This window comes from Budorcas taxicolor, chromosome 1 (assembly GCF_023091745.1).
Source record: "Budorcas taxicolor isolate Tak-1 chromosome 1, Takin1.1, whole genome shotgun sequence".
NCBI lineage: Eukaryota > Metazoa > Chordata > Mammalia > Artiodactyla > Bovidae > Budorcas > Budorcas taxicolor.
In genome coordinates, this window is record NC_068910.1 from 53,636,327 (window position 1) to 53,660,682 (window position 24,356).

General features: G+C 45.5%; 1 protein-coding gene across 2 annotated transcripts; it reads left to right on the forward strand.

Moving 5' to 3' along the window:
• Positions 1–1,597: 1,597 nt before the first annotated feature.
• On the forward strand, positions 1,598–23,714 carry CMTM6 (CKLF like MARVEL transmembrane domain containing 6). Of its 2 annotated transcripts, XM_052637511.1 has the most exons (5): positions 1,598–1,770; positions 11,670–11,846; positions 18,710–18,808; positions 20,524–20,591; positions 21,308–21,443. In XM_052637511.1, the coding sequence occupies exons 1-4, from the start codon at positions 1,636–1,638 to the stop codon at positions 20,563–20,565; spliced, it is 453 nt and encodes a 150-aa protein (XP_052493471.1). In that variant the 5' UTR covers positions 1,598–1,635; the 3' UTR covers positions 20,566–20,591; positions 21,308–21,443. The 2 variants fall into 2 exon arrangements, with proteins under 2 accessions (XP_052493471.1, XP_052493464.1); XM_052637504.1 differs by lacking the exon at positions 20,524–20,591 and having other exon boundaries at positions 21,308–23,714.
• The last annotated feature ends 642 nt before the right edge of the window (positions 23,715–24,356 follow it).

Sequence of the window (24,356 nt, forward strand, 5' to 3'; positions counted from 1 at the left end):
GTCTAGTTTGGGATGATAGTGACTTGAAGAATAACAAGGCAATGAATTCTTACAGCTCTTGTGAAAAGACAGAGGCTTTATTGGCTAGGATTGGTGGCTGCTTGGCCTTGGCAAGAGGTTAAGAACGTTTAATCAAAGACAGTAGGATGGTTTGGGCTGACTGTAGATTATCCACCCCCAGCCCCTCACTCCCAGCGTAGGATCTACTGGTTTGTTCCATTTGAATGGGAGAAAGGGAGGTTTGGGGCTGTGGAGAACAGAAGATCCACGTGGAAGCAGCATCCCCTCCTTTCACATGGGTTTCCAGGCCCTCAAGGGGTGCAGGCTGGGGCTTCTGGCTTAGTGGCCAGCAGCAAGGCTGTGAGTCAGGTGGCCTGGGCCTACCTTCCACTTGCCTGTGGGTGTTTGACCTTGGATGTGATACTCAGCCTCTTGGTCTTATTTCTGAACTGAACTTGGGTCCTCTTGCTTACAGTCCAGCAAAGCTGGACTTGACACTGGGTTGCAGTGAAGGAAAGGATAGCGTTTCTCACAGGACCCAGCAGGGAGAATGGACAGCTTGTGCTCCAAAGACCTGAACTCCCAATGGTTTTCATCAGAAGGTTTTAAAGGCAGCATTTGGGGTGAGAATGCAGAGGGCGTAACTTTCTTCTGATTGGTTGGCGGTGAGGTAACAGGGCGGCGTTTCAGGAATCTTCCTCATCGGCTGTCTGGTTCCAGGAAGTCTGGAGTCTGTGTGCTGGTGGTCAGCCTGTAGTCACCACCTGCCACCTGCGTGGGGGTCTTGGTTCTTCCTGCAGAACACCTCCAAGATCCGTAGCCAGATTGTTACGGGCAGGCATCGCCTGAGGAAGAACTAGGACTGTTTAATCCCTGAACGGTTGTCTGGACTGCTGCGGTTTCTGCAGTCCTCACTTCTTTCATTAGTAATTGCTTAAATCTGCTCTTTGGAACTCAGGGAAGGCCTAAGAGACCTAAAGCCTTTTTCTAAAAAGAACTGGGGGACATGGCGGGGGGCTTTTGTACCTTTTTCTCATCTGTAAAATTAATGTAATGAGAGTACCTACGGTATATTGTTGTGGAGAAAGTACGTGTGCTTGGCATGTAAATCGATCAGCTTTAAGGTTGCTAAATTATGATTACCTTCCTTGATGAGTTCACACAGAATTAACATATGGGAGGACTATAGCAGCAGTGTTGACATGTAAGCCTGAAAGGAATTCAGAGAAGCTGGAGGGAGCAATCCTGAAAGTCCTTTGCGATAACCCGTAACACTGAAAATGAAATTCATTTTTTCCCTTGCTCTGCAAGGCCCCTACGTTGTCTGGCTTCTGCCTGCCTCTCCAGCCTAACCTCCTCCTCTTCTCCCTTGCTCAACCGGGCCACAGCAGCCATTTCAGAGAGAGGCGGGACGTTTGCGGTCCCCAGGAAGTTGCACTTGCCGTCCATGTTCCCCGAGTCTCTCCGAAGATCTTCACGAGGGGAGAGGCGAGGCCTCGCGGCAGGGGGCGGGCCGGGGCGGGGCCGGGGCGGAGCCTGCCGGAAGTGGGGCGGAGGCCCAGGAAGTGACGGCCGAGCCCGCCGAGTCGGAGGAGTCGGCGCCCGCCGCGGCCTTGCGTTCCCGGGCCCTGGGCGATGGAGAACGGAGAGGTCTACAGAGCCACCACCGAGGCGCACCCGGGCCCCGGCAGAGGCGCCCGGAGCGGCCTCGCCGCCTACTTCACCCTGAGCCGGCTCTCGGGGTTCCGGCGACTCAAAGTCTTGGAGCTGGTGAGTCTGCGGCGGGCGCGGGCGAGAGGAGGCGGCGAGCGGCGCCCTGCCTGCAGCGGCGGCGGCCGTTTCCACATCCCCAGTTCCTTCCCTCTCCGCCCGCGGAGGGGCCGTTCCCCGCGGGGGAGGCGGCCGGCGCCCCCTCCTCGAGCCCCGCCCCGGGGTGCTGGGACCACCCGGCGTGTTTGGCGGGCGCAGGAAGTGCGTCGGAGAGCCAAGCCCGCAGCGTACCAGTTCTCTGCTTCTGTGTCGTGACCTTTGGCTCTTCTCCCTGCTGTTACCCTGCATTATCTACCAGAGTGTCCGTGTTTGGACTACAAAATGCTTTTCTATCATTCTCTGGTTCTTTCGGTTTCTTGGTGCGAACCCAACGGGACAGTTAAATTTGTTGGACAGAGTGTTCCGATACTACGCAAGGCGTAGAGAGAGATGTGTACAATAAGTTGTCTCAAGTTTTAATACTAACTGGCAAATAATTATTTCTAAATGAGCAGTGTGTGTACCAAATACAAAGTCAAAAGGACAGCTTTTTGTGTGAGTTGTGTGAAGGTAGCAGAGCGAGGGCATTCTCTTTCAGGGACATTGAGTTTCAGTTTCCTTTAGGCGTTGCTAAGCACCTTAAATCTACTAGTGAAAATATCAAACCATCTTTGAGATTTACATTTTTATTCAGATCACATGCACATTGAGCTCCTTTGTTCTGTTTTAACCAACAATGAGTAACATTTTCTGCAAGAGGAAAAATCAGCTTGTTTAGAATATTTCTGGGTTGGTTTGGTTTTTGAATCATCCCCATTGAAAACAGCCAATTGGTTTTCTTTGGAAGATCTTAGGTTCTTAGAAGTCAGATAACCAGATAACATTCTTAGAACTCAGATGGCCTACTTTTCATTGAAAAGAAAAATTGCAGTGAAAAGCCTAAATAGCTTTTTAGCCCCCTAAATGATCACTTCTGGGAATAACTGGGAAGTCACTTGGAAGGAAGAGACAGTGTGGCCCAGGAGGGTCGGGCTGGGTCTGCATGCTGCCAGCCTTCCTGTCCCTGCCGTGTCCTCTGCCCCCTCCTGCCGATGCTCTTCTGCGTCAGCGGATCCTCCTCCCCAAGAAGGGCTTCCTTCTGCTCTTCCTGTCCTCAGCTCTTGCATGACTGTTAGATGTCAGCTGTGTTTCTCTGCCTTAGAGCTAAAATGTTTCTGTACAAGTAGAAGGATTCTTTGAAACAGGAAAGAGTTAATATTCATTTGAAGCACCCTTGCTGTTCAAAAGGCATTGTCAGTATCCGTCTGTTGCCCATTAAATATCTTTTCAGTTGCCTTTCTTTTTTCTTTCCAGTGAGAACTGGCACTTCTAAAGTAAAATTTCCGATTGCCTTACTTATAGTTTAATAAGCTGCAGTTCCATATCTTCTGAATAGAATGCAGCCGTAAGTTTGGATGGGACACTTCTTACTTGGAGAGAAGGGGGAGGATGAGTTTGCCTTGCAGGGATTGTTAGATTATTCCTGCTTGTTCTCTATCATCCATAAGGAGAGAGAGCAAAAGAAGGAAAATTAACGTCTCTTCTTGAAATCCATTTGTTTACGGTGAACCTGTCCCAGCCTTTTCACTTTGTTTTGGCCTCACCTTGTGGCTTTCAGGATCTTAGTTTCCTGACTATGGATTGAACCCTTGTCCTTGGCAGTGAAAGCCTGGAGTTCTAATCCCTGGACTGCCAGAGAATCTCCTTGTTTACAGGGAACTTAAGACATTTTCTTCAACATAGATTTAGGAAAATATCTCTTCAGTGCTGCCTTTCATTCTGGTGGTCGTCTTTTTGCGCCTACTTTGTCTGTTGCAATGTCTTACCTCTTCACAACAATAGAGGATTTACCCGGAAAGTCCCAAGAAAGCTTTATCTGGAGTCAATGAAAACTGATGCAGCCAGGGGCAACAGACAAAATCTTCTTTGCCGTAACTCAGACTTTGCCTTTAGGTTGGTTTCTTTAGATAAGTTATTTTTTAATTAACAAGAGTTGGCGAGCTCTAATAAGGAACAATTGGAGTGGAGAAACCCATAGTCAAAGCGGAGGTACTTTAACAAGGGACCTGCAAGCCCGAGGACGTTTTATTCAAAATACAGTGCATTTCTACGTTCATTTTTCTAGACCCATAAATCATACCAGATTCTCAAAAACCCCAAAAGAGAAATGTCTTATTCTGAAATTTAACAAACCAGACCCTGTGTACTTCGGAAATTCATGGAGTCCGGAGGTGAAATTGGGTCTCCTCGGAGGTTCTTTGCAGTCTTACGGTTTTTACGGTCTCTGAGGCTCTGCAGGATGTGTGTGCCAGTACAGAGCCGGACACTGGGGGGCAGAGAGCCGCACCTGCCAACAGAAGGGGGGCTAGAGCGAAAACAGCACGACCGCCTCCTGAGTTACATGCTCTGGGAGGTCGAGGGCTGTATCTGCCGTTCACGCGTGACCTCGGTTTGGTCAAAGGCTTGTCCATCCACCCTTGCAGAGCTGAAGAGGAAATGGAGACTCAGCTGAGAAGGTACCATAAGGCGCCACGGCGGTCCTCTGTCCATGAGTCACTTTTTAGTAGTTTATCCTGTCCCTAGGTTGGTCCTTACACATGTACTTTGTGAGGTTTTTGTTGTTACTGTTATTTTTTTGAGGCAGGTTTATTTTTCTGTGGTCTTATGGGAAGAATTGACTTTTTTGGCAGCCAAATTCCTTGCTAGTAAACTGGTGTAGTGATCTAAGTATGTATGATACAGTCTCTGCCACAAGCAAGCATTGTGTTTATAGTACCAGCTGAATGTCTGAAGGCTGCATAGTACTATGATTATAATGACTCTTCAGGCAAGCAGTTTGATTTAGAATTCACCAGTGATTTAAATGTATTAAATTGTGAATAGTGTTATTTTGTAAGTGCCAAGAAACAAATCACTTGAAAGCCGTTTTTCTTATATTGGTACTCTTTTCATGACTTCATACTAAATTGAAGTGCTCTATTTTTACCTTGAAGAAGATCCATAATGTCAGCAAATTGTATCCTCGAACCTTTGCGAGTAAATGTTTGCTGAAAGCACGGGAGGCTTAGCCTGACTACAGGCTGACACATTTGTTTACTTGAACCTTACATATCACTTCAAGCTTTTTAAAGCGAGTTTATTAATTCACAGACTGATAGAATTGTGTAGATGGAGCTTTACAATTAATGCAAACATTAAAAAGTTCTTTTATGAGAAACTTTTTGGCAGTAGACTGTTCAGTGATGGAGAATTAGTATTTAGTGTGGTGAAAAAAAAAAAAATTAACAGTCATTAATGACATGTTAATTTTAGGGAAGGCTGAAGTTTCAGAAAGGGTAGTGAAACTGAAATGGAGACACCGAGGAGTCATTATCTGAATGTTGAGGTCACCAGGACGGTAAGTGCATCTTTAGTCACTAAGACTTCCCAAATGTGTTGGCTCTAGCATGGTGGTTTTAATGTATGACTTAACAGCAAAAAGGGAAATGGACAGAACTATGGTTATAACTTCAGAAACCCAGCTGACAGGGAAGTCCTACACAAACACACCCAGTGGTAAGATGAACTTAATAAACAGTGCTTTAGGGTGTCAGTGAGTGCAGAGTGGGAGTCAGGGGTGTGTGGCTAACTTGGGAGTTAGTGTGTCAGAGATTTAATTCCCTCAGCTGTAAACAGAAGCGTGGGAGAACGTGTTCTCCAAGGGCCCTGCCAACTCTTAGCAGCTTGATAATGCCCCTGATTACGTTTGGGTACAATTTTGTATCATTAGAAGGAGCCATACTGGGCATGTGTACTGTGTTAGGTGCTTAGCCTAATCTTCAGTAAGCAGTATTTAGTACGGTGCTTTCATGCTGTTGAGAGCAATACTGTTTACCAGAAAGTAATCACTGAGCCTATAAACTTAGGTGTTTCGTTCACCATTATATCCTTACCTGATTCAGTGACTTTATCTCTTCCTGTCTTCAACCACTTAGGTATTCAATGCTGGTGACCACACATTTCTTGAAGTTCTTCCCTTAACTTTCACTTTTCTTCTTTAATACAAAAAAATGTCTGCTTACAAATACATACGTTATATATATATGAGATTAAAATTAGTCACACTGTAGGCCCCAACAGTACAGTCTGCTACCTCGCTGTTAGAGTAACAATTTGGAGTGTGTTTACTTGCTTTTTAAGGCGTCTCCCTGAGAAATGTCCAGCTGCCCGTGCCTTGCTCTCCTGGTGCCAGTTGCCCTGGTCCCTCCTCCGCTTGGACTGGGACATTCTTCAGCCTCTCCCAGTCCTCCACGCCTCCTGCCTGCTAACCAGCAAAACCAGGCAGGCAGTTCCTGCGTTGGGAAGTCCATCCTTTCTGGCAGGATCATCACATGACCACACTCCGCTCCTTAATCATTTTCCTCATCACTCCCCATCCAGTTGGGTCAGTCGCCTTCTTACCCTCTTGGCTGCCCTGCAAATCCTTACTGGTGTGGTTCTGTTCCTTTTGTGCCACACCCAAAGTGCCCTCTGCCTGTCCTGATCCTGGGTCTTGCTTTTCACTCATCCTTCTGCGGCTACTATTAACCCAGGTGGATCTGAACATTTTCCTGAATTTATACCAAGTGCTCAAGTATGAGGTATGAAATTATTGTTTTCTTTTTTTTTCCCTTATACATAGGTTTTAAAAGTGAAAGTTGCTCAGTCGTATCCGACTCTTTGTGACCCCATGGACTATATACAGTCCGTGGAATTCTCCAGGCTGGAGTGGGTAGCCTTTCCCTTCTCTAGGGGATCTTCCCAACCCAGGTCTCCGGTGTTGCAGGCGGACTGTTTACTAGCTGAGCCACAAGGGAAGGCCATATATAGGTCTTATTTTTTTGTTATTACATGTTCCTACACATACTACAATGTTGGATACATAATACTCAACACACTTTAAAAAACTTTTTTAATTGGGATGTTATCGACTTGTAACGTTGTTTCATGTATACAGCGTAAGGATGCGACATTTGTATAGACTGTGAGATGTTGCCTCAGTTCCGTGTTAGCGACCGTATAGAGCTGCTCTTGGTCTTGCTGTTTAGTCGCTCAGTTGTGTCCAGCTCTCTGCAACCCCATGGTCTGTAGCCCGTCAGACTCCTCTGTCCATGGGATTCTCCAGGCAAGAATACTGGGGTGGGTTGCCATGCCTTCCTCTAGGGGATCTTCCCGACCCAGGGCTCAAACCAACATCTCCTTCATTGCAGGCAGATTCTTGACTACTAAACCGCCAGGGCAGCTCATGGAGCTGTGGGAGAGTTTAAAGGAAGCTTAGTGTTAACAGAGATGGGGAGTCAGGAGTTTTCACACTGAATATAACTTACAGTGCTAATTTCTTGGCCTTTAACTGGGAATAGGAACTAGTAAATATCCAAGCTTGACATAGTACCCCTTCCTTCTCTTAGGATGTCCATGCTGAACCCCCCTCCTGATGGAGCCCTAAGGTTTAATTAAGGTCAGTAAGAATGCCTCCTTTGAGGAGTTTGGAAGAGGGCTTGTAATGACTTGTCTCTGATGGGTTCTGGCCCAGCTGGTTCCTGCACTTTTCTTGGGGAGAGTAAATAAGTGGTCTGTATCTACTGCGGTTAACGATTTTATTGTCTTAGGGACACTGATGAGTGTTCCCAATAATCTCATTCTTGTAATAAGGATGGCCCAGAGCTGCTGTTCTCACATCTCAGTGAGTTCTAGGCTCTTATCTTCTCACAGTTAATTTCATGCAACTTAGATCTATCCTGAAGATTTCTTGTAGAGAAACTCGTAACATTCAGTTAAGATTTAACGTAGTAGGGAACAGAAGAAATGGAGTTTTAAACATTTGGCACTTACTACACTCTAGACACTAAAAACCCTTCGTGTAATTGCGAGAGAGGAAGTCCTTTACACAGTGACTTTCTGGGACTTGTCTTGGTGTGCCGCTTTGTCTGTGGTGCCGTGACTGGGAACGCCTCACCTAACATCTGTCTGATATGAGGAAGTTGTTTGGGATCTTCTGGACTGTTTTATGCCTCATTAACTTACAGGAAATCACAGCAAAACAGGATATATTTTCATCCTTACACGCTGGTGTTGTCAGTTGTGGGCACATGTGAATTTTGTATGGCCAGTAGGAGGGGGGAAATCCCTTAGAGGCTTCGATGCTAATTTAGATTTGTTTCTAAACTTGTTTAAAATAATCATAGTATCACAGGAACTTGCAAAAAAACACACGCGAAGGGAGGTCCTTTGCATTCACACATGTGTGTGTTCGTGTACCTCTGTGCTGCTGTGTCAAGTGTAGCTTCCTTGATCACCACCGCAGCCGAGAACCAGAACTGCCCCGTTACCACGTAGCTCCCGCGTGTCCCAGCCACCACTGATTAGTTCTCCATTTCCAAAACTTGTGTTCTTCTGTGAATGTAATCCTGCGGTGTGTAGTCTTTTGAGATTGGATTGTTTTCACTTTATAGAATTCTCTGGGGATTCATCCAGATTGTTGCATATATCCAGTTTCTTCCTTTTTATTGCTAAAAGTAGTATTCCATGGTATGGATACCACAGTTTGCTTAACCATTGAAGGGCATCTGGAGTGTTCATTCAGAGTTTGGACTGATGAATAAAATGTTAAGAACATTCACATATCAGTTTTTGCAGGAATGTACATTTTCATTTTCTGGACCAAGAAATGAGCAGATTGTAGAAATGCAGTTCCTGGGTCACATGGCAGTTGCCTGCTTAGTTTTTAAAGAAATTGCTAACCCGTTTTCCAGAAAGGCTGTACCAAGGGCCTCTGCTTTGATGAAAATGTTTGGTGGATAAAGCTATTCTGAAATGTCACTGTGGATTCTGGTAGTAGTCTTATTGCCATTCATGTATCTGGTTGCACCTGCTGACCTGCATTGAGTAAGGTGATGTTTCCCAGTAGGCTCTGACTTGGGTCATCAGTCATTTCATCAGCCATCAGGTTTTAATGCTCAGAAGGAAATTCCCTCAGCTTCCACAAAACCCACCCAGACTGCCCAAGTGAGTCTCTGCCCCCTCTTCCTTTCTCTAGAGCAGTGCCAGCCCACACCTTTAGCCCTGAATCCTGCTTTTAGAGATGCTTTTCTTCCTATTTAGACTTCTCCTAGGTTCCTGCGTGTTTAAACATGCTCAGTTCTCTGTTTTGAAATGCCTTTCCCCAGTGAGCCCATCCACCTCTACCCTCCACCTGGCTGCATGAGGCTGGGCCTGGTGACCGGGCTGTGTCTGTTGCCGGCCTCGCCCCCTCGCTGCCGGGGGACGGCGCTGGAGTGTGAGCTGCCCTCGCCGAGCACATTGAGGTGGCCCTGTTGGTGTCAGCAGCAGCCCCGAACCTCAGTCTCTCGTAGTGTTTCAGTCGCGTTCTTGCCTGACCTCTGAGGAGCATTCAGCACTCCTGGTGGTGGCGCTTGTGTTTGGCTGTGCCACACGGCAGGCCTGGGATCTCAGATCTCTGACTTCAGGGTTCAAACCCGTGCCCCCTGCATTGGAAGCACGGTGTCTCAACCACCAGACCACCAGGGAGGTCCGCAGTCAGCACTTTGCTCACTTGCCCTGCATAGAAATCCTTTCTTGATTTGCTCCCCTTGGGACTGCTGCTCCTAACCGTCCTATGCTCGTATCGCCTCCTCTCTTACGGGCTTCCCTGGTGACTCAGGCTGCAAAGAATCTGCCTGCAGTGGAGGAGACGCAGGTTCACTCCCTGGATCAAAAGATCCCCTGGAGAAGGCGATGGCACCCCACTCCAGTACTCTTGCCTGGAGAATCCCTTGGACTGAGGAGCCTGGGAGGCTGCAGTCCATGGGGTCCCAGGAGTTGGACATGACTTAGCAACTGAATCACCGCCACCAGCAGCCCCTCTGTTGGTCCCTCCAGTCTTGGGGTTCATCACAGTCTTCCGCGGGCCAGCGTTCCTAACTCTGGGTGACCTCCCGCACGCTGGGCTCCACCTCAGATGTGTCCCCCGGGCTCCAGACCCATATATCCTTTTGCCTCAGGCAGCACCTCAGTCATCCACAGACCTCTCATTTACAGCATGTTTAAAATGAATTTATCCTCTTGCCAACACTCTTGCCTCTTAACAAGCAGACAGACTCTTCTTTCTGCAGTGAGACATCAGTGTGTTAGCACCTCAGCACACAACAGTGGGAGCGCTGTTAAAACCCACCTGCATTTGAGTTGTTGAATTAGCCAAATAACTGTTCTCCATTCAGTGGAAATGCATTAAAATACTTTTTTTGTGGCCAGTTAAATACTGCAAGACTGAAATTCAGTGTGAAAAGGAATTGTTTCTATGAAAATAAATGGGATGCTTTAGAAAGACCAAAAAATAAGTTGATAAATACTTGCTGTGGAATTAAGAGCACGGCAACTGTGAAAGGCTAGTAAAACTAGCCTGATTCTAGAAGGAGTCAGCACGCTACTTCTCGAGTGTCCCAGATCTTGTTCCGCTTGAAATAACATCAGCCTGGAAGTGGCAGTCCTAAATGATGGAGGTGGTCGATGCAGCAGACGTGAAGGGGAATTCCAGTCAGGCGCACTCCCAAAGAAAAGGCCCCCTTGCAGACCGGTGGATGAATGAGCGCGCCTTGTTGCGTTACGGTGTTTAAGCACGCATGTCATCTCGTCTCCTGCTCTGTCTGTGGCCGTCCCGTCAGCTGAGGGCTTCTGCTCCATCATCGGGGGTTTGACTCTCGTCCATCACAACTCCCCTGTTCACGCTTTCCCTTCATTTCTGGCATCAGCTTCCCAACTGGATGGCAACCCCCAGTTTTGCTCTTCCCCCCTCCCTTCGCTATCTTGTGGCTAGAAAGAACTACTAAAACAGAAACCTGATCATGTCACCCTTTGCTTTAAAAACCCTTAAGATTCAGATTCCTTACACTAGGAAAAGGAGGCGTCTGTTTATTCATACACTTACTTTTGACCGCGCGGGTCCTCCTCGCTGGGTGTGGCTCCCTGTTGTTACAGCTGCTCTCTGGCTGCGGGGCATCACTTCTCATTGCGGTGGTTTTCGTGGCAGAGCGCTGCCTCTAGGCACTTCAGTAGTTGCGGCACATGGGCTTAGTTCCTCTGCAGCAGGTGTCTTCCCGGACCAGGCATCCAACCTGTGCCCCTGCACTGGTAGGCAGATTCTTACCCCCTGGACCGCCAGGGAAGCCCACGGAGGCACTTAGAGAATCCTGCGGCTTACCTCCCTGGCTTCGTGTCGCCATCTCTGCGCTGCATCCCCTCCCGTCTTGGCCCAGCACCCTCTCAGTTCAGTGGCGGTGTGGGCTCTGTGTGTGGTGGGGTGGGGCGGCGCATGCGCTCTCATCTCCAGGCCCTCTTGGCCCAGCGCCTCTCAGTTCAGTGGGGGCTGTGGGCTCTGTGTTGGCCCAGCGCCTCTCAGTTCAGTGGGGGTGTGGGCTCTGTGTTGGCCCAGCCCCTCTCAGTTCAGTGGGGGTGTGGGCTCTGTGTGGTGGGGTGGGGCAGCGCATGCGCTCTCATCTCCAGGCCTCCTGCGCGCTGCTCGTCTGCCTGAAACTCTCCCCTATCCTTTGCCTCCCCACTCCCAAACGGACTCTGCAGCCCTCCTGGTCTCAGCTTCCCTGCAGGAAGCCTTTCCTGATCCCCAGGTTGAGTGCCTGTTCCGTGTGTTCCTATGACAGTTCCTGAATTCCTCCTGTTCTGGCATTCAGCACATAGTAGTTAATTTTCTGTGACCTTACACTCTTCAAGGCGTCTGGACTGAGTCCCGTGTAGGTAGATCGGGTTCATTGAGGAATCTTGTTTGCCAAGTCTGCACTCGACAAATACTACAGACAAATTCTGTAGGTTTCCCAGAAACAGGTAAGCCAAACGTTCCGTTTCTTTTGTAGGTGCTGTCTCTCCTGGCCTTCATCTGTGAGGAGGTTGTGTCACAGTGCACTTTGTGTGGAGGACTCTATTTCTTTGAGTTTGTCAGCTGCAGCGCCTTTCTGCTGAGTCTTCTTATCCTGATTGTGTACTGCACGCCAGTGTACGACAGAGTTGATCCCGCAAAAGTCAAGTCATCGGTAAGCAGGAGAACACAGTCTCTGTGACGACAGCATAGATGTTTTGGATATTGTGTAGTTGCATTATTCACAACTCTGACAGGAAAAGACACTATCCATTGTTTCAGGTCTGGCTCCAAACAACTTGGTTTTCCCTGCCAAATGGGATGGTTGGGGAGGGTGAAATTATAGTGACAGACACTGCGAATAATTTACAGGTATTGGTGGTTTAATCCGATTCACATTAGGTATTTTTTAAAAACTGGGATTTTTATCATTTTTGGCTTCTCACATTTCAGAGTGTGGGTTCTGAGTTCTGCACTGTGCCTGCTGTAGGTCCGGCGTTGCCCTGGACGTAAGAGATGGAGCAGTGATCTAACGACGGGTTTCGGAGCCTTTAAGCAAAACAGCGTGTAACTCTATTTTGTTTTGATTTTATTATGAAAGAAAGTTGTCTCTTAAGTGAATTTAGAAGGTATATGTTAAATTCATTATTTAGAAGTAACCCTTTTAATAAAAGTAAAGGGGCAATTTCATATTCACAAAATTAAGAGATGTATAACTTTCTAAAGACTTAGTCTGACCCTCAGTTTTTCGTTTAGTATGGATTTGTGAGATGACAGATGAGCTAATTTATAGAGTTACTGCATTTAAGGAAGAAAAAATTGAACAGTTTACTTCAGTAGCATTCAGGTTCTCAAGAGTTGTTTATGAGGAATTGTAACTAGCAGGGTAGATTTATGAAATTCAGTTTTGAGGAGAAAGATAAAAGAGTTAAGTTTTAACTATTAAAAACAAGATAATAGGATAAATATAAACCAGTTAAGATTTTATTATTGTTTTAATGAGAAGCAGGCTTTGGGTCCTATATTGATAATATACCTAAGATTTACTTTTTTCTGTATACTCTCTTGTACCATAAGAATGTTACCTTTTTTTTGCATTTTAAAAATGGTATTGAAGTATAGTTGACTTAACAATGTCGTGTTAATTTCTGCTGTACAACAAAATGATTCAGTTACACACAGGTACACACATTCTTTTCATATTCTTTCCCACTGTGGTTTATCCCAGGATACTGGAGGTAGCTCCCTGGGCCTTTCACCCATCCTCTATATACCAGTGTCCTCTGCTAATCCCTCCCTCCCCCCGGGGCGGCACCCGTCTGCTCTGCGTCTATGAGTGTGTTGCATAAGTAGGTTCATTTGTAGCGTATTCTAGATTCCACCTGTAAGTGATATGGCATCTGTTCTTTGACTGACTTAGTAAGATTAATCCATTTATTTTGTGGCTAATTGTGTAATTTCATTCCTTTTTAGGGAGTCATGTTTCACTGTGTACACACACACACACCACATCTTCTCTGCCTGCTCATCTATTGATGGACATTTTAAGTTGCTTCCATGTCTTGGCACCAATCAATAGTGACGCTATGCACCCTGGGGTACATGTGTATTTTCAAATTACAGTTTTGTCTGGGTTTACGCCTGGGAGCGGGATTGCAGGATCTTATGGCAACTCTATTTGTAGTTTTTGAGGAACCTCCATACTGTTCTACATGGTGGCTACACCCATTTGTATTCCTGCCACCAGGGTCAGGGTGTACTTCTGGCCTCCCTACTCTGTTTCAGTGATCTATATACGTCTGTTTTTGTGCCAGAACCATGCTGGTTTTGTTTGAATTTTTGTTGGAGCATAGTTGGCTTCACAGTGTTTCTACTGTATAGCAAAGCGAGTCGGCTCTATGCTTACATTTAGCCCCTTGTTTTGGGCTTTCTCCCCGTTTGGGTCACCACAGAGCACTGCATGCTATACAGTAGGCTCCCATTGGTTGTCTGTTTATACATGGTACCAGTAGTGCATATATGCCAACCCCAACCTCCCGCTTCACAGAGATTTTTGATTTTTTAATCTGTATACTAGCTTTCCTAAGTGATTTACTTTCAGATTATGATTTTCTCTTCCCTGTAGATGCTTAAAATTCGTTTATGCTTAGAGACGACCTTTCAGTATTCCCCTCAGGATGGGTTTAGTATTGCTGTATTTAGTTTTCAGTTGTTCGGGAAATTCCTTGTTTCGGTAGAGTATCTCAGGTTGTGGATTATGCCCTTTCAGGACTTTGAGTGTATCTTGCCATTCCCTCTGGCCTGCAGCGTTTCTCTGGAGAAGTAGGTCTTGTCTGTGTAGGTCTGTCCTTGTTGGGGACTTGCTGTGTTTCCTGTGCCTGGATATCTGTTTCCTTCTGTAGATTTGGGACGTTTTTAGCCATAATTTATTCAGATGCATTTTCAGTCCTTTTCTTTCTTCCCCTTTTTGGATTCCAGTTGTGCGCAGATTGCATGCTTTATGTTATCCCATGGGTCTCTCATAGCGCTCGCGTTTGTTTTTTTCGTTTGGCTTTCTGTCCGCTGTTCTGATTGGGGGATTTCCATTATTCTATCTTCTAGGTCCCTTAATTGTTCTGCATTTTTCATTCTACTGTTCACTACTTCTAGCTCAGCTTTCATCTCAATAAATGAATTCACTAATTTTTCTTGATTCCTTCTTTAGTTTCCAGTTCCTTTTCAGAGTAACCTGCATTTCTGTCAGTAGTCCCTAATTTCCTCAGTTTTCATTATCTCCCTTTTGAACTTGCCTTGTATTAGACTGGAGAGGTCTGCTTTGTTGTTGGTTCTTTCAGGGGAATTCTCTTGATCTTTTAGTTGAGAGCGGTTCCTCTGCTTCCTCATTTTACTTGTGTTTCCCTTGCTGTATGCGTTTAGGAGAAGCAGTTATCTGCTGTGGTTTTGGAGGGCTGTTTTTATGTGGGAGCACCCCTGTGTAGCCCTGTCTAGTATCTTGGGGGCGAGGGCTGTTTGCAGCATGGATGCCTGCCACTACTGTCCTCAGCGTCTGCTCGCTGTCCTCGCCTTGCTGGCTTGTGTGGCTGACGTGAGCAGCACCTGCAGCGGACATTGGGCGGGGCCTCCTTGCTCTGTGGTTGTCTTTGGCCTGTCAGGGGTCCGGTTTGTGCCCTTAGCTGTTGGGAGTAGAAGGTCCCAGATGTGCTTCTGAGTTGTGCAAGGTAGGGGGGATTGGAGCGTCCCTACTGAGTCTTCCTCAGAGCGGTGTTCGGGTGAGTCTGCTCACCTGGCACCTGTGAAGACGTACCGTGGTCACCTCTGCCCTCCCCCCATCTCAGCCTTGGACTCTCATCAGTTGGCCCCGGGGTCCTTCTGGCCTGGTGTTCACAAGGCCACCAGCTCAGCTCCACTGAAGTCAGGCTCCAGGACCACAGGAGTGGTGCCCCTGGACCTGCTGTGGGGCTCTGGAGGTGTTCAGACCCTGGCCCGGCCCAGGCCCTGTGCGCACGTGTCCAGAAGGCCCCCAGCTGCTCAGGCTGCATCTGTTCCAGCCACGGGAGGACCCGTGGTCCGCATGATGTTCTGTGGGTGCTGAGTTGACACGGCTGCCAGCAGAGATGGACGCCGGCGGCTCCTGGAGCTGTGGGGAGACCCCGCAGTCCTGCTCCTAAGCCGCACGGCCCCTGGGTCCCGCTGGGGTTTCAGCCCCGCCTCTGTGCATGGGTGGCCTGCTGGTGTTGGCTCCCAGGCGCCTCCCCAGGCAGGAGCCCCTGAAGTTGTGGCCAGAGCACAGCCGGCCTCTTCGGGTCGTCTCCATGCAGCCAACAGCAGTCCTCTCCGCAGGCCTGCCCTCTAAACTCCTGCGTCTCAGCACCTGGCCTCTGCCTGTACGAGAAGTTTCTCTCAGGCTGGGGCGTGCAGGGTGGTGGCCCGCACCTCGTGTGCAGTTTGTCTCTCCTGCATCTGACCGGCTGCCACGCTCATCTCCTGGCCAGTGAGGCGGCTTCCCACAGGATGGGAACCTTCCTTTTTCCAGCTCCTCCCAGGGGTACAGGTCCCATCCTGCTGCCTTCCCCCACCCCAACCCCCCCCTTCATCCTGCCTGTTACTTAGAGATCATTCCTGTCCTTTCAGGGGTTTGAGGTCTCCTGCTGGTGTTCAGTAGGTGTTCTGTGAGAATTGTTCCATCTGTAGAAGTATTTTTCATGTAATTGTGGGAGGAAGCAAGTTCCACGTCTTTCTAATACACCATTTTGATCGGATACTGTCTTTTAAAATAATTATTTTTAGCATGAAATATTGCCATTTCCAGTAACATGTTACTGGACCTACATAATATTATACTATGTCAGAGAAAGACAGATACTATATGATAGCACTTTACTATGTGGAATTCTTAAAAAATTTTAATATAAAAGATATATATATACACAAAATAGAAACAGACTTACAGATACAGAAAGCAAGCTTGTGGTTGCCAAAGAGGAGAGGGAAGAGAGCAGGGACGAATTAGGGATGTGGGATTAAGAGACTATGTGCATAAAATAGGGGAGCAATGAGTGTTTATTGCTAGCACTGGGAGCAGTACTCAGTGTCTTATAACAAACTTCTAATGGAATGTAATCTGAAGAAAACATAAATCTATAATAGAATATTCTGAGAAAACATAATTGAATCACTTTGTACTACACCTGAAGTGAACACAAAAGGATAAATAGGCCATCCATCAATAAAAAAGTACACAAACTTAATGATTCTTTTAAGGTTGAAAAATGAAGCAGCAGAAAGTTGATACTGAACAGGTAAAAAAAAACCTTTGAAAATCAGGTAGAGTCTCAATCAAATCCACAAAGCCTCTGATGACCACATTCATGCGTTTCTTGTCCAACAGCCAAATAGCACTAGTTTCCATAAAAGTTTACTTTCCATAAACGCATTTTAGAAGCGGTTAGTGTTTTCCAAGTACTGTTTTCTCCTTGGCTGCACTGGGCCTTTGTTGCTGCAGGCCGGCCGTCTCTGGTTGTGACAGATGGCTGCTCTCCAGTGCAGCGCTTGGGCGGCTCAGTGCAGCGACTTCTGCTGGAGCACAGACTCCAGGGCGCACAGGCGGGCTCTTCCCAGACCAGGGAGCGCACCCTGGACCACCAGGGAAGCCCTAGAAATAGTTGTTCATAAGAACATTGATCTTTTGGACGAGAAACAATATAAATTTTCTACTTTTATGGTCAAAATAAACAAAATGTAGAACACTGATTTCATCAAACTCCAGCATTTAAAAAGTTATGAGTAAATATTGATGAAAAAAAGTTAGTCACTTCATCTTAAAATAGCTTTCATAAAATATCTTAAAATATTTCTTTTGGGTCTTATAGAAAGTTTTAAACATATTTGCAATCATATATGTATTCTACTTTTCAACCTAACATTTTAAGGAAGTCCTGTTTCTTTGATTTAAAAATTACTCTTACTGTCTGCTTTCTAATATACTTAAAATTTTGGGGGGGTTTTCTTTTTGAGAAAACGCTTTTGAGTATATAGTGGGTGTGGTATCTAGGGTGGAACAGTAATCTTTTTGAAGAGAGAATCTTTTCTGTCCCATTACAAGAACAACAATAGCCAGTGTTTAAGAAACATTTACTGTGTATCTGGCACTGGGCTGAGCAGTTTTCTTGGATTAAGGAACTCGCATCTATAGAATCACCTCTGAATATAATATTGTTACTACCCATCCTGCAGATGAAACAAAAGCACGCAGACGATCGGTAATGAACTCAGTCATGTCGCTAGGAAGGAACATCACTGGGATGTGAACCTAGGTAGTCGAGCTCTAGGGCCCATGTCATTGAATACTACGTTCTGTCTCAAAATGAGTGTCTCGTTTAAATACCTCGAGTGTACTTCAAATATGAAAAACACCTCTTTTAGAAGCAAAGAGAAAAATCAAGCGTTTTTTATAAATGTTGAACTAACAAAATAGTGAGTTCTGTTTTGGGTGGCTTTGTTGGTGCTGGGCTCAGTGGAGAATGTGAACTCACTCAGACTGGAAGCCCCTGGGCCGGGCTGTCACGTCTCCAGTCTCCCCTCTGAATCAGGGCTGCGTGTCAGGCGGTGTTTGCGATCGGCTTCTGAGAGTGCGCCTCGTGAGGTGATGCCCGAGCGCGCTCTGGGTGCTCGTACAGGGTAGACCATCTCATCCTATTAATACACGCTTATGCTGGGTGACCTGGTGGGCACAGCCTAACAGCTTAAGTGTCTAAAACACAGACTATTGGCGTAATTTTATTGCGTTAATGATGGGCAGTCCTTTGTAGTTTAAAAGCAACAAAGTACTCTGAGAGAGGCCATCCTAGCATGGATTACCTGGAAAGGAAAGAAAAATGCTTTTTTTTTTGCTGGAAGTAATACGGTATTTAATCTTACAGCTTTGATCTTTATGTCCTAAAGAAAAAGGTACATATACATGCACGTGTGTTTCACCTTATTTATTTGTAATGGTATATAGTTGATTTTATAATCTTATTTATTTGTAATGGTATATAGTTGGTTTTTTATTACTTTCAGATGTAAACCCAGCAGTTCAGTATTCTTGCAGATGATACTCCAGGTAAAGTCAGGTACACGATGCCGGCTAGACCTCACTGTGTTCTGCAGTCCTTCCCTCTGTTGCTTCTTTAAACAAGGTAGCTGGCACCCCGCCCCGCCCCTCCCCTTTCCCCACTGGCCAGCACTGGTTTCTCTGCATCTGTGGGTCTGTTTCAAAGTTACACACATTGATTTTAGTTCTTAGATTCCACATGTAGGTGATGATGGAGAACTGTTTTTATTAAAAGATTATCTTCTGGATATAGCATGTGCACATTTATAGGGTGTTGCTTTACAGGGTATCTACGAAATACCAAGCTTATTGAAAAGTAGTTGAAATATGTAAGTCTGAGTAAAGAAAAAAGAAGCCACTGTTTTTTAAAAGTTAAAAAGTAAAACACGTTTTCAACCAGCCTAACCGTGCTGTCTGTATCCCTTCTGTGTTTCTTGTGTGTGTAGGATTTTTATATCACTCTGGGCACAGGACTGGTATTCTTTGTGGCATCCGTCATTTTTGCTTTGACACATGACAATACTGTAACTGAAATTGCTGCAATTGTAAGTACCCTTCATCCTTTGCTTGTTTTTGTTTGCTTAAAAATACAGAATTTGGAAAGTACTTAACAGGTTATACAATAAGGGAGAGTAGTTTGTCTAACTTATTTTTTAGTATAATTTTCAATAGAGGACCTAAAAGCAAATAGATATGATAGCCTTAAAAACCTAGAACCTGTCTTTAGAATTTGAGGTCTGTTAACAAAAATCCACTTACTCTGCCTGTGAACATTATTGCTAATGGAAGTGGTAGGATTGACTGATTATCTTAAAATTTCTCCCCTTTTCAGTTCAACAGAACACATTTATACATATCAGGTGCTGTTTTAAGTGTAGGGAATAACAGGTATGACCCCAAAGTTCAGTCTAATATAAGAGATAAGTAAACATTTTTTTATCTGAAATCGTTGAGGGGCCAAGTTTTTTAGAAATCAGAATATTCTGGATTTTAGGAAGGCAATAACTGTACATATACTATATCACACCTTTGGACAGTCTGAGCAGCACCTTGTTATCTAACATTAATAGTTCTGAATATTATTCTGAATACTCACAGTAAAATAGAGATGGGTAAAGACTAAATAGTTTTATCGTGTGACAATTTTGTGCCAAGTAAATCATGAAACTTTTTTTTGTAGCTTTCTGAATTTCAGAATTGCAGATCACAGATCGTGGATTTAATCGGGGCCAGTGCTGTGAATATGAACAGTTAACAAGTAGTTAACAAGTCTTCTCACTAGTCAGCTGATTTTCAATTAATGCTTTGTTCATAACAAAACTGAGGTTGTAATTAATGGAAACATCAGCATATAGATCATTCAAACTGCTTAGAACAACAACTCAAAAGGCATTCAGACAATTGGTTGGCTGTAATATTATCTACCTACTTACATGAACACATCTTAGTACTTAAGAGAAAGTCAGTTCTGTTGCAGAAGAGTATGATAAGGTGAAGCAGTAATTTCTAGTATAACAATTATTACTATAAAAATCCTGTGGAGGAAGTGCAAAGTGAAATAAAGTTGAGATGTTCAGTTCATGGAGGGTGGGAGAGAGCATGTCCTAAAATTCCCAGATATTTAAAAGCTTTCTTGTGTGTTTTAATTAGGTGAGGTGTTAGGATGTTACAGTGTTCAGTCTCATTGAGTGTGTTTAAGAGTGGTGGTTTAAAAGCTCGGTATTTATAATATGCTGAAAATTACCTTCTAAGTATGAAAATTATATAGATTTAAATGAGTGAGGAGTCTATTTAAAAAATTGATGTGAGCAAGAAAGATCATTGGGTGATACGCAGAGGGGGTCCTGTATAGACCAGAGCTCTCTGAGGCAGTCGTCACAGACAAGCTGACATCTGGTCTGGCCTTTGAAGTATGGAATATATTTGCCAGCCAAATACGGGGACAGATGCCCTCGAGCCAAATGAAGCCTCCAGAGGGGGAAAGGGCCTTGGGCTTTTGAGGAGTGGACTTGCTCATGGCATGTCGGCTGGATGTGTTGGGGACGCTCGGTGAATGAGGAAGCTGTTGCTTTCCTGTGAAATGCGGAGGGTGGAGGGCCGGGGCTGCAGCGGCCGACAGCCAGGTGTTGAGGTGGAGCTGCAGACCTCGGCCATGCCCCCAGCGAGTGTCCCTTTCTGCAGAGCACTCTTCTGGGCCCCGACCTTAAGGGTCGTGTGAGTGATGAAGCTGAATTTGCACTCTTCTTCTGTCTCTTGCCAGAATTCTCAGAAGGCTTGCTCAGATGTTAGGCGAGTGCGATGAGGAAGTGACTCAGGCAGAGGAAGCAGGTAGTGGCATCGCGCTGCTGCGCCACTGCAGCGTGACAGTGAGCTGGAAAACAGTTGAGGCCACTGCGGAGTGTCTTCACTGTAGAATGCTCTGCTGTGAATAACTTGCCATTTTTGCCTAGGCGTGGTTGCCTGCTCCTTTCAGCTGTATCACCTAACGCTTGCTAACAGTCTTGTTTTGCTTCATGTTGCAGGACTTGGTTTTCATCTGTTAACCTTAGCTTCATAGATTGGCACTGAACACACACACACGACAGGACGTTAATATGTTGGGAGACTGACTAATGGGTGTTACTCTGAAAATTTTTTCTAACTTTGCATTTTTTGATGACCTGACCTTAAATTTTTTTTTACTTAATGTTAAGAATGGGGCTTCCCAGGTGGCACTAGTGGTAAAGAACGTGCCTGCTAATGCAGGAGACTCGAGAGACGTGGGTTTGCTCCCTGGAGAAGGAAATGGCAAGCTGCTCCAGTATCCTTGCCCGGAAAGTCCCATGAACGGAGGAGCCCGGTGGGCTCCAGTCCTTGGGGTTGCAGAGAGTTAGGCGCGACACACACGATGCGCACATGTGCACAAGGGCACACACACGCTAAGAATCATGCGTATAAAGTAAAGCGACTTGTCGTTTGTATAAAGTGGGTCCAGAGTCAAGTAGGAAATGTGAGCGTATACTCCAGAATTCCTCATGTAATCTTTGTCCCCTTTCCCTCCTCAGGTGTTTGGGATGCTAGCAAGTCTTGCATACGTGGCTGACTTCTCCTTTATGCTCCGTGAAAAATGTAAGGAGCCCCAGCCGAGAAAAGGGGAGGCGGCCGTGAGGAGAGAATACCTCACTGAACCTCTGAATGCTTAGAGACGTGAGGGGACGGGTGCACAAGGTCGCTGCGTGGGGAGGGGCAGCTCCTGTAGACCCTGGGTCCTTATTAAACCGCTGATTTTTGGAGGGCAAGGCAGGACGGCAGTTTGATCAGTATTGATTGGACTGTGTATCAGTCACCATAAATAAGGCCAGGGGGCTTTTATAAAAGTTTTTTTGTAACAGTTGAAACTTGTGTCAGATGAAGTTTTGTTTTTGTTTGGAGGTTAAGAGCAGCTGTTTCTTTAAATCACATAGCTCAACTGATGAATTTATTCCATCATTGTTACTAGGGTTAGGTTTCAAATTATGCTTTATAGCTGTATGAACAGCGTGATGAAGTTCATCCATTTGTAAATGGTTTACTTTTAATTTGCTTAGCTGTGACTTTGCTTTTTGATGACTAGATACAGTTTAATGTATATTTAAGAGATCATTATTTTAAATGTTGGTCTACGTTTTTTCCTTACACATGTAAAACCCAGGCTTTTACCATATCTCACTCTGCCTTAAAATTATACTGTAACATTTTAGGATATAATTATTAACTCTTTCTGAGACCTTTTATAGCCTAATAGAAAATGTATGGGAGATGCTGATATTTTACATGTTCGAAAAGCAACAATGTCGGCAACCCCATGTAAAAGTACACATAGAAAAATGGAAGAAACCGCTACCCTGACGAAGGAGCAAAGCTCCGCGTGCGCACAGCGCAGTGGAAAGCAAGTGTAGCAGGCGGCCCTCACCGCTTTCCAGTGTGAAGAGACGAGTTCACGCCGTGAGACAGAACGCAGTTCGTTCCTTCTTGCATATGATTATTTCTCCTGAAATTAAGGTTCAGGGTTTTCTTTGGAGCCCATCTTACTTTAAAACCTCAACCTTTGATTTTTGATTTGAGAGCTTCCCTGCTCTGTCTCCTTACCAGGATGGTCCAGGTACTGCTCCAGCAGCCGGCAGAGGTGGGCCTGGCCTGGGGCTCTGGCTGCCTTGATGGCAGCTTCTTCAGATTCCCGGGCCTGTCGCGTTGCGGAGATTCACAGCAGGATGTTTAGGGTTCTCGTTCCCACACAGACAGTGCCCTAGTTTCTCTTCAGAGGAGACCTTAAGAAAGGGAGTGCCCAGAGACTCCTGCCCAGTTCAGTACTGCTGATGGTGGGAGAGAGTGCCAGACCCCCCTCAGGGGAACTTCATAACCAGCTGTAATTGAAAAACTGTTTGTTGCCGGCAGGCTAACTTAGAGCCAGCTTTGAATGAGACCGTTCCTAAGGGAGGTCTTTTTATAACGGGACCTTTCTAACCAAGTTCTTCCCAGGCTAGACCTTGCTTGTCCTCTTGTTCAGAGTTTTCACTCAAGACTCCAGAGTGGACGGGTGTTTCCAGTGAGACAGGTTAATGACCCCATCCTCAGTTTCTCATCTGCCACTGTGTCATGGATGGTTTCAGACACAGATGCCCAAACACAACCTCTGCTGTCTTCCCGATGCAGAGCCTTATCCCTTTGTGTCAGTCTGGTTGCTAGTGGCAACTCACCACTGCCTGCTCGGGAGATCATGGACCCAGTCGAAGATGCGCTTTGTGTGTTCACAGGGTGTGCTAAGTAAGGGAGGAGAACTGGCTTAGGTCTAACCTGGGCTCAGATAACCAGCTTGTGGTAGGCAGGTACTGCTGTCCTTGTAAGTATCATCTCCACCCAGCTGAACTCGCAGCAGACCATCTGGGCCCCCTCAGGGTCCCCGTTCGGGAGGCTGAGGGAATGGCCCCAGCAGGCTGGTGCGGAGCTGACGCTCTCCTTGTCCCGAGGTTTCACTTCGCTTGTTTCACTGGAGCAGAATGGAGCTCCTGGCTGACCACCCAAAGATACTACTTTCACTGGTATTTCAGGTCATCCTGGAACCTTTCTTCACCATTTTTTTTTTAAACAGGACCCACAACTAATTAGCCTCCATCTGCTATGATGGAAGTTAGGAGTAAAAAGATCTTTGTGGTCAATAAAAATTTCAAGGAGAACTTGAAAACAAAGCCACTGTTACAGAATAATGGTAAATTTATATAAGTAGACCGTTGAGAACAGTTCTTTTAAAAGGGAAATATGCATAACAGTACAGAGATTTTATAATTGCTATACTTAAATTATGTTCTGTATGGGGACTGGGGAATGTATTTTTACAATGTTTATAGCCAATCATTTTTGTATTTAATAATTTTAAATCCTGTGGGCCTTTTGTGTCTGTCAAATTTTGTAGTCTTTCTAAATAAATCCTCTTTATTGTTCATACCTTTGTCGTTGTTTAGTTATTACAGAAGCATAGTGTTTAAATGAAAGTGTTCTCCAGACTTCTAGGAGTTGGCTTTACAACGTGGGTGAGAATACTGGACTTTGGATCTGCCAGGGCGTGGGGCATGGGCAGGAAAAAACATATCCGCCTGTGGGCTCTCTCTCTTGGAAAGTTAGAATACACATTCAGACAACATCTTTAGGGAACCACGTGTGAAGAGTTACAAAAAATGTTGTGAACTAAAGGCTTTCAAAATGCTTCCAAAGCAGCAAATTTGGACTCAGTCACATCTCCTAGTATGGGTAATAGTCCCCAAAACAGGCTCATTCTCGTTCAGGCTGTTCAGTGACTGGGAAAGTGAAGCAAAACTAGGGTGATTCTGGTAAAGCTACAGGTATATTTGTGTAGTTTGCAAAATTCCTGCCTCCAGATGTATGAGAATAACAAGATCTTTATAGTCATCACGAACTCACTGGAATTTGTACATTCTTCAGACATCTGTGTTTTGATAAAGAGCATGATTTTATCAATATACAATCAACTACAAGGAGCAGAATATCTAACTAGGTGGGTCTTAAAACACTTAGAAAGTGAAAGTTGCTCAGAAAGAGTGTCCAACTCTTGGCGACCCC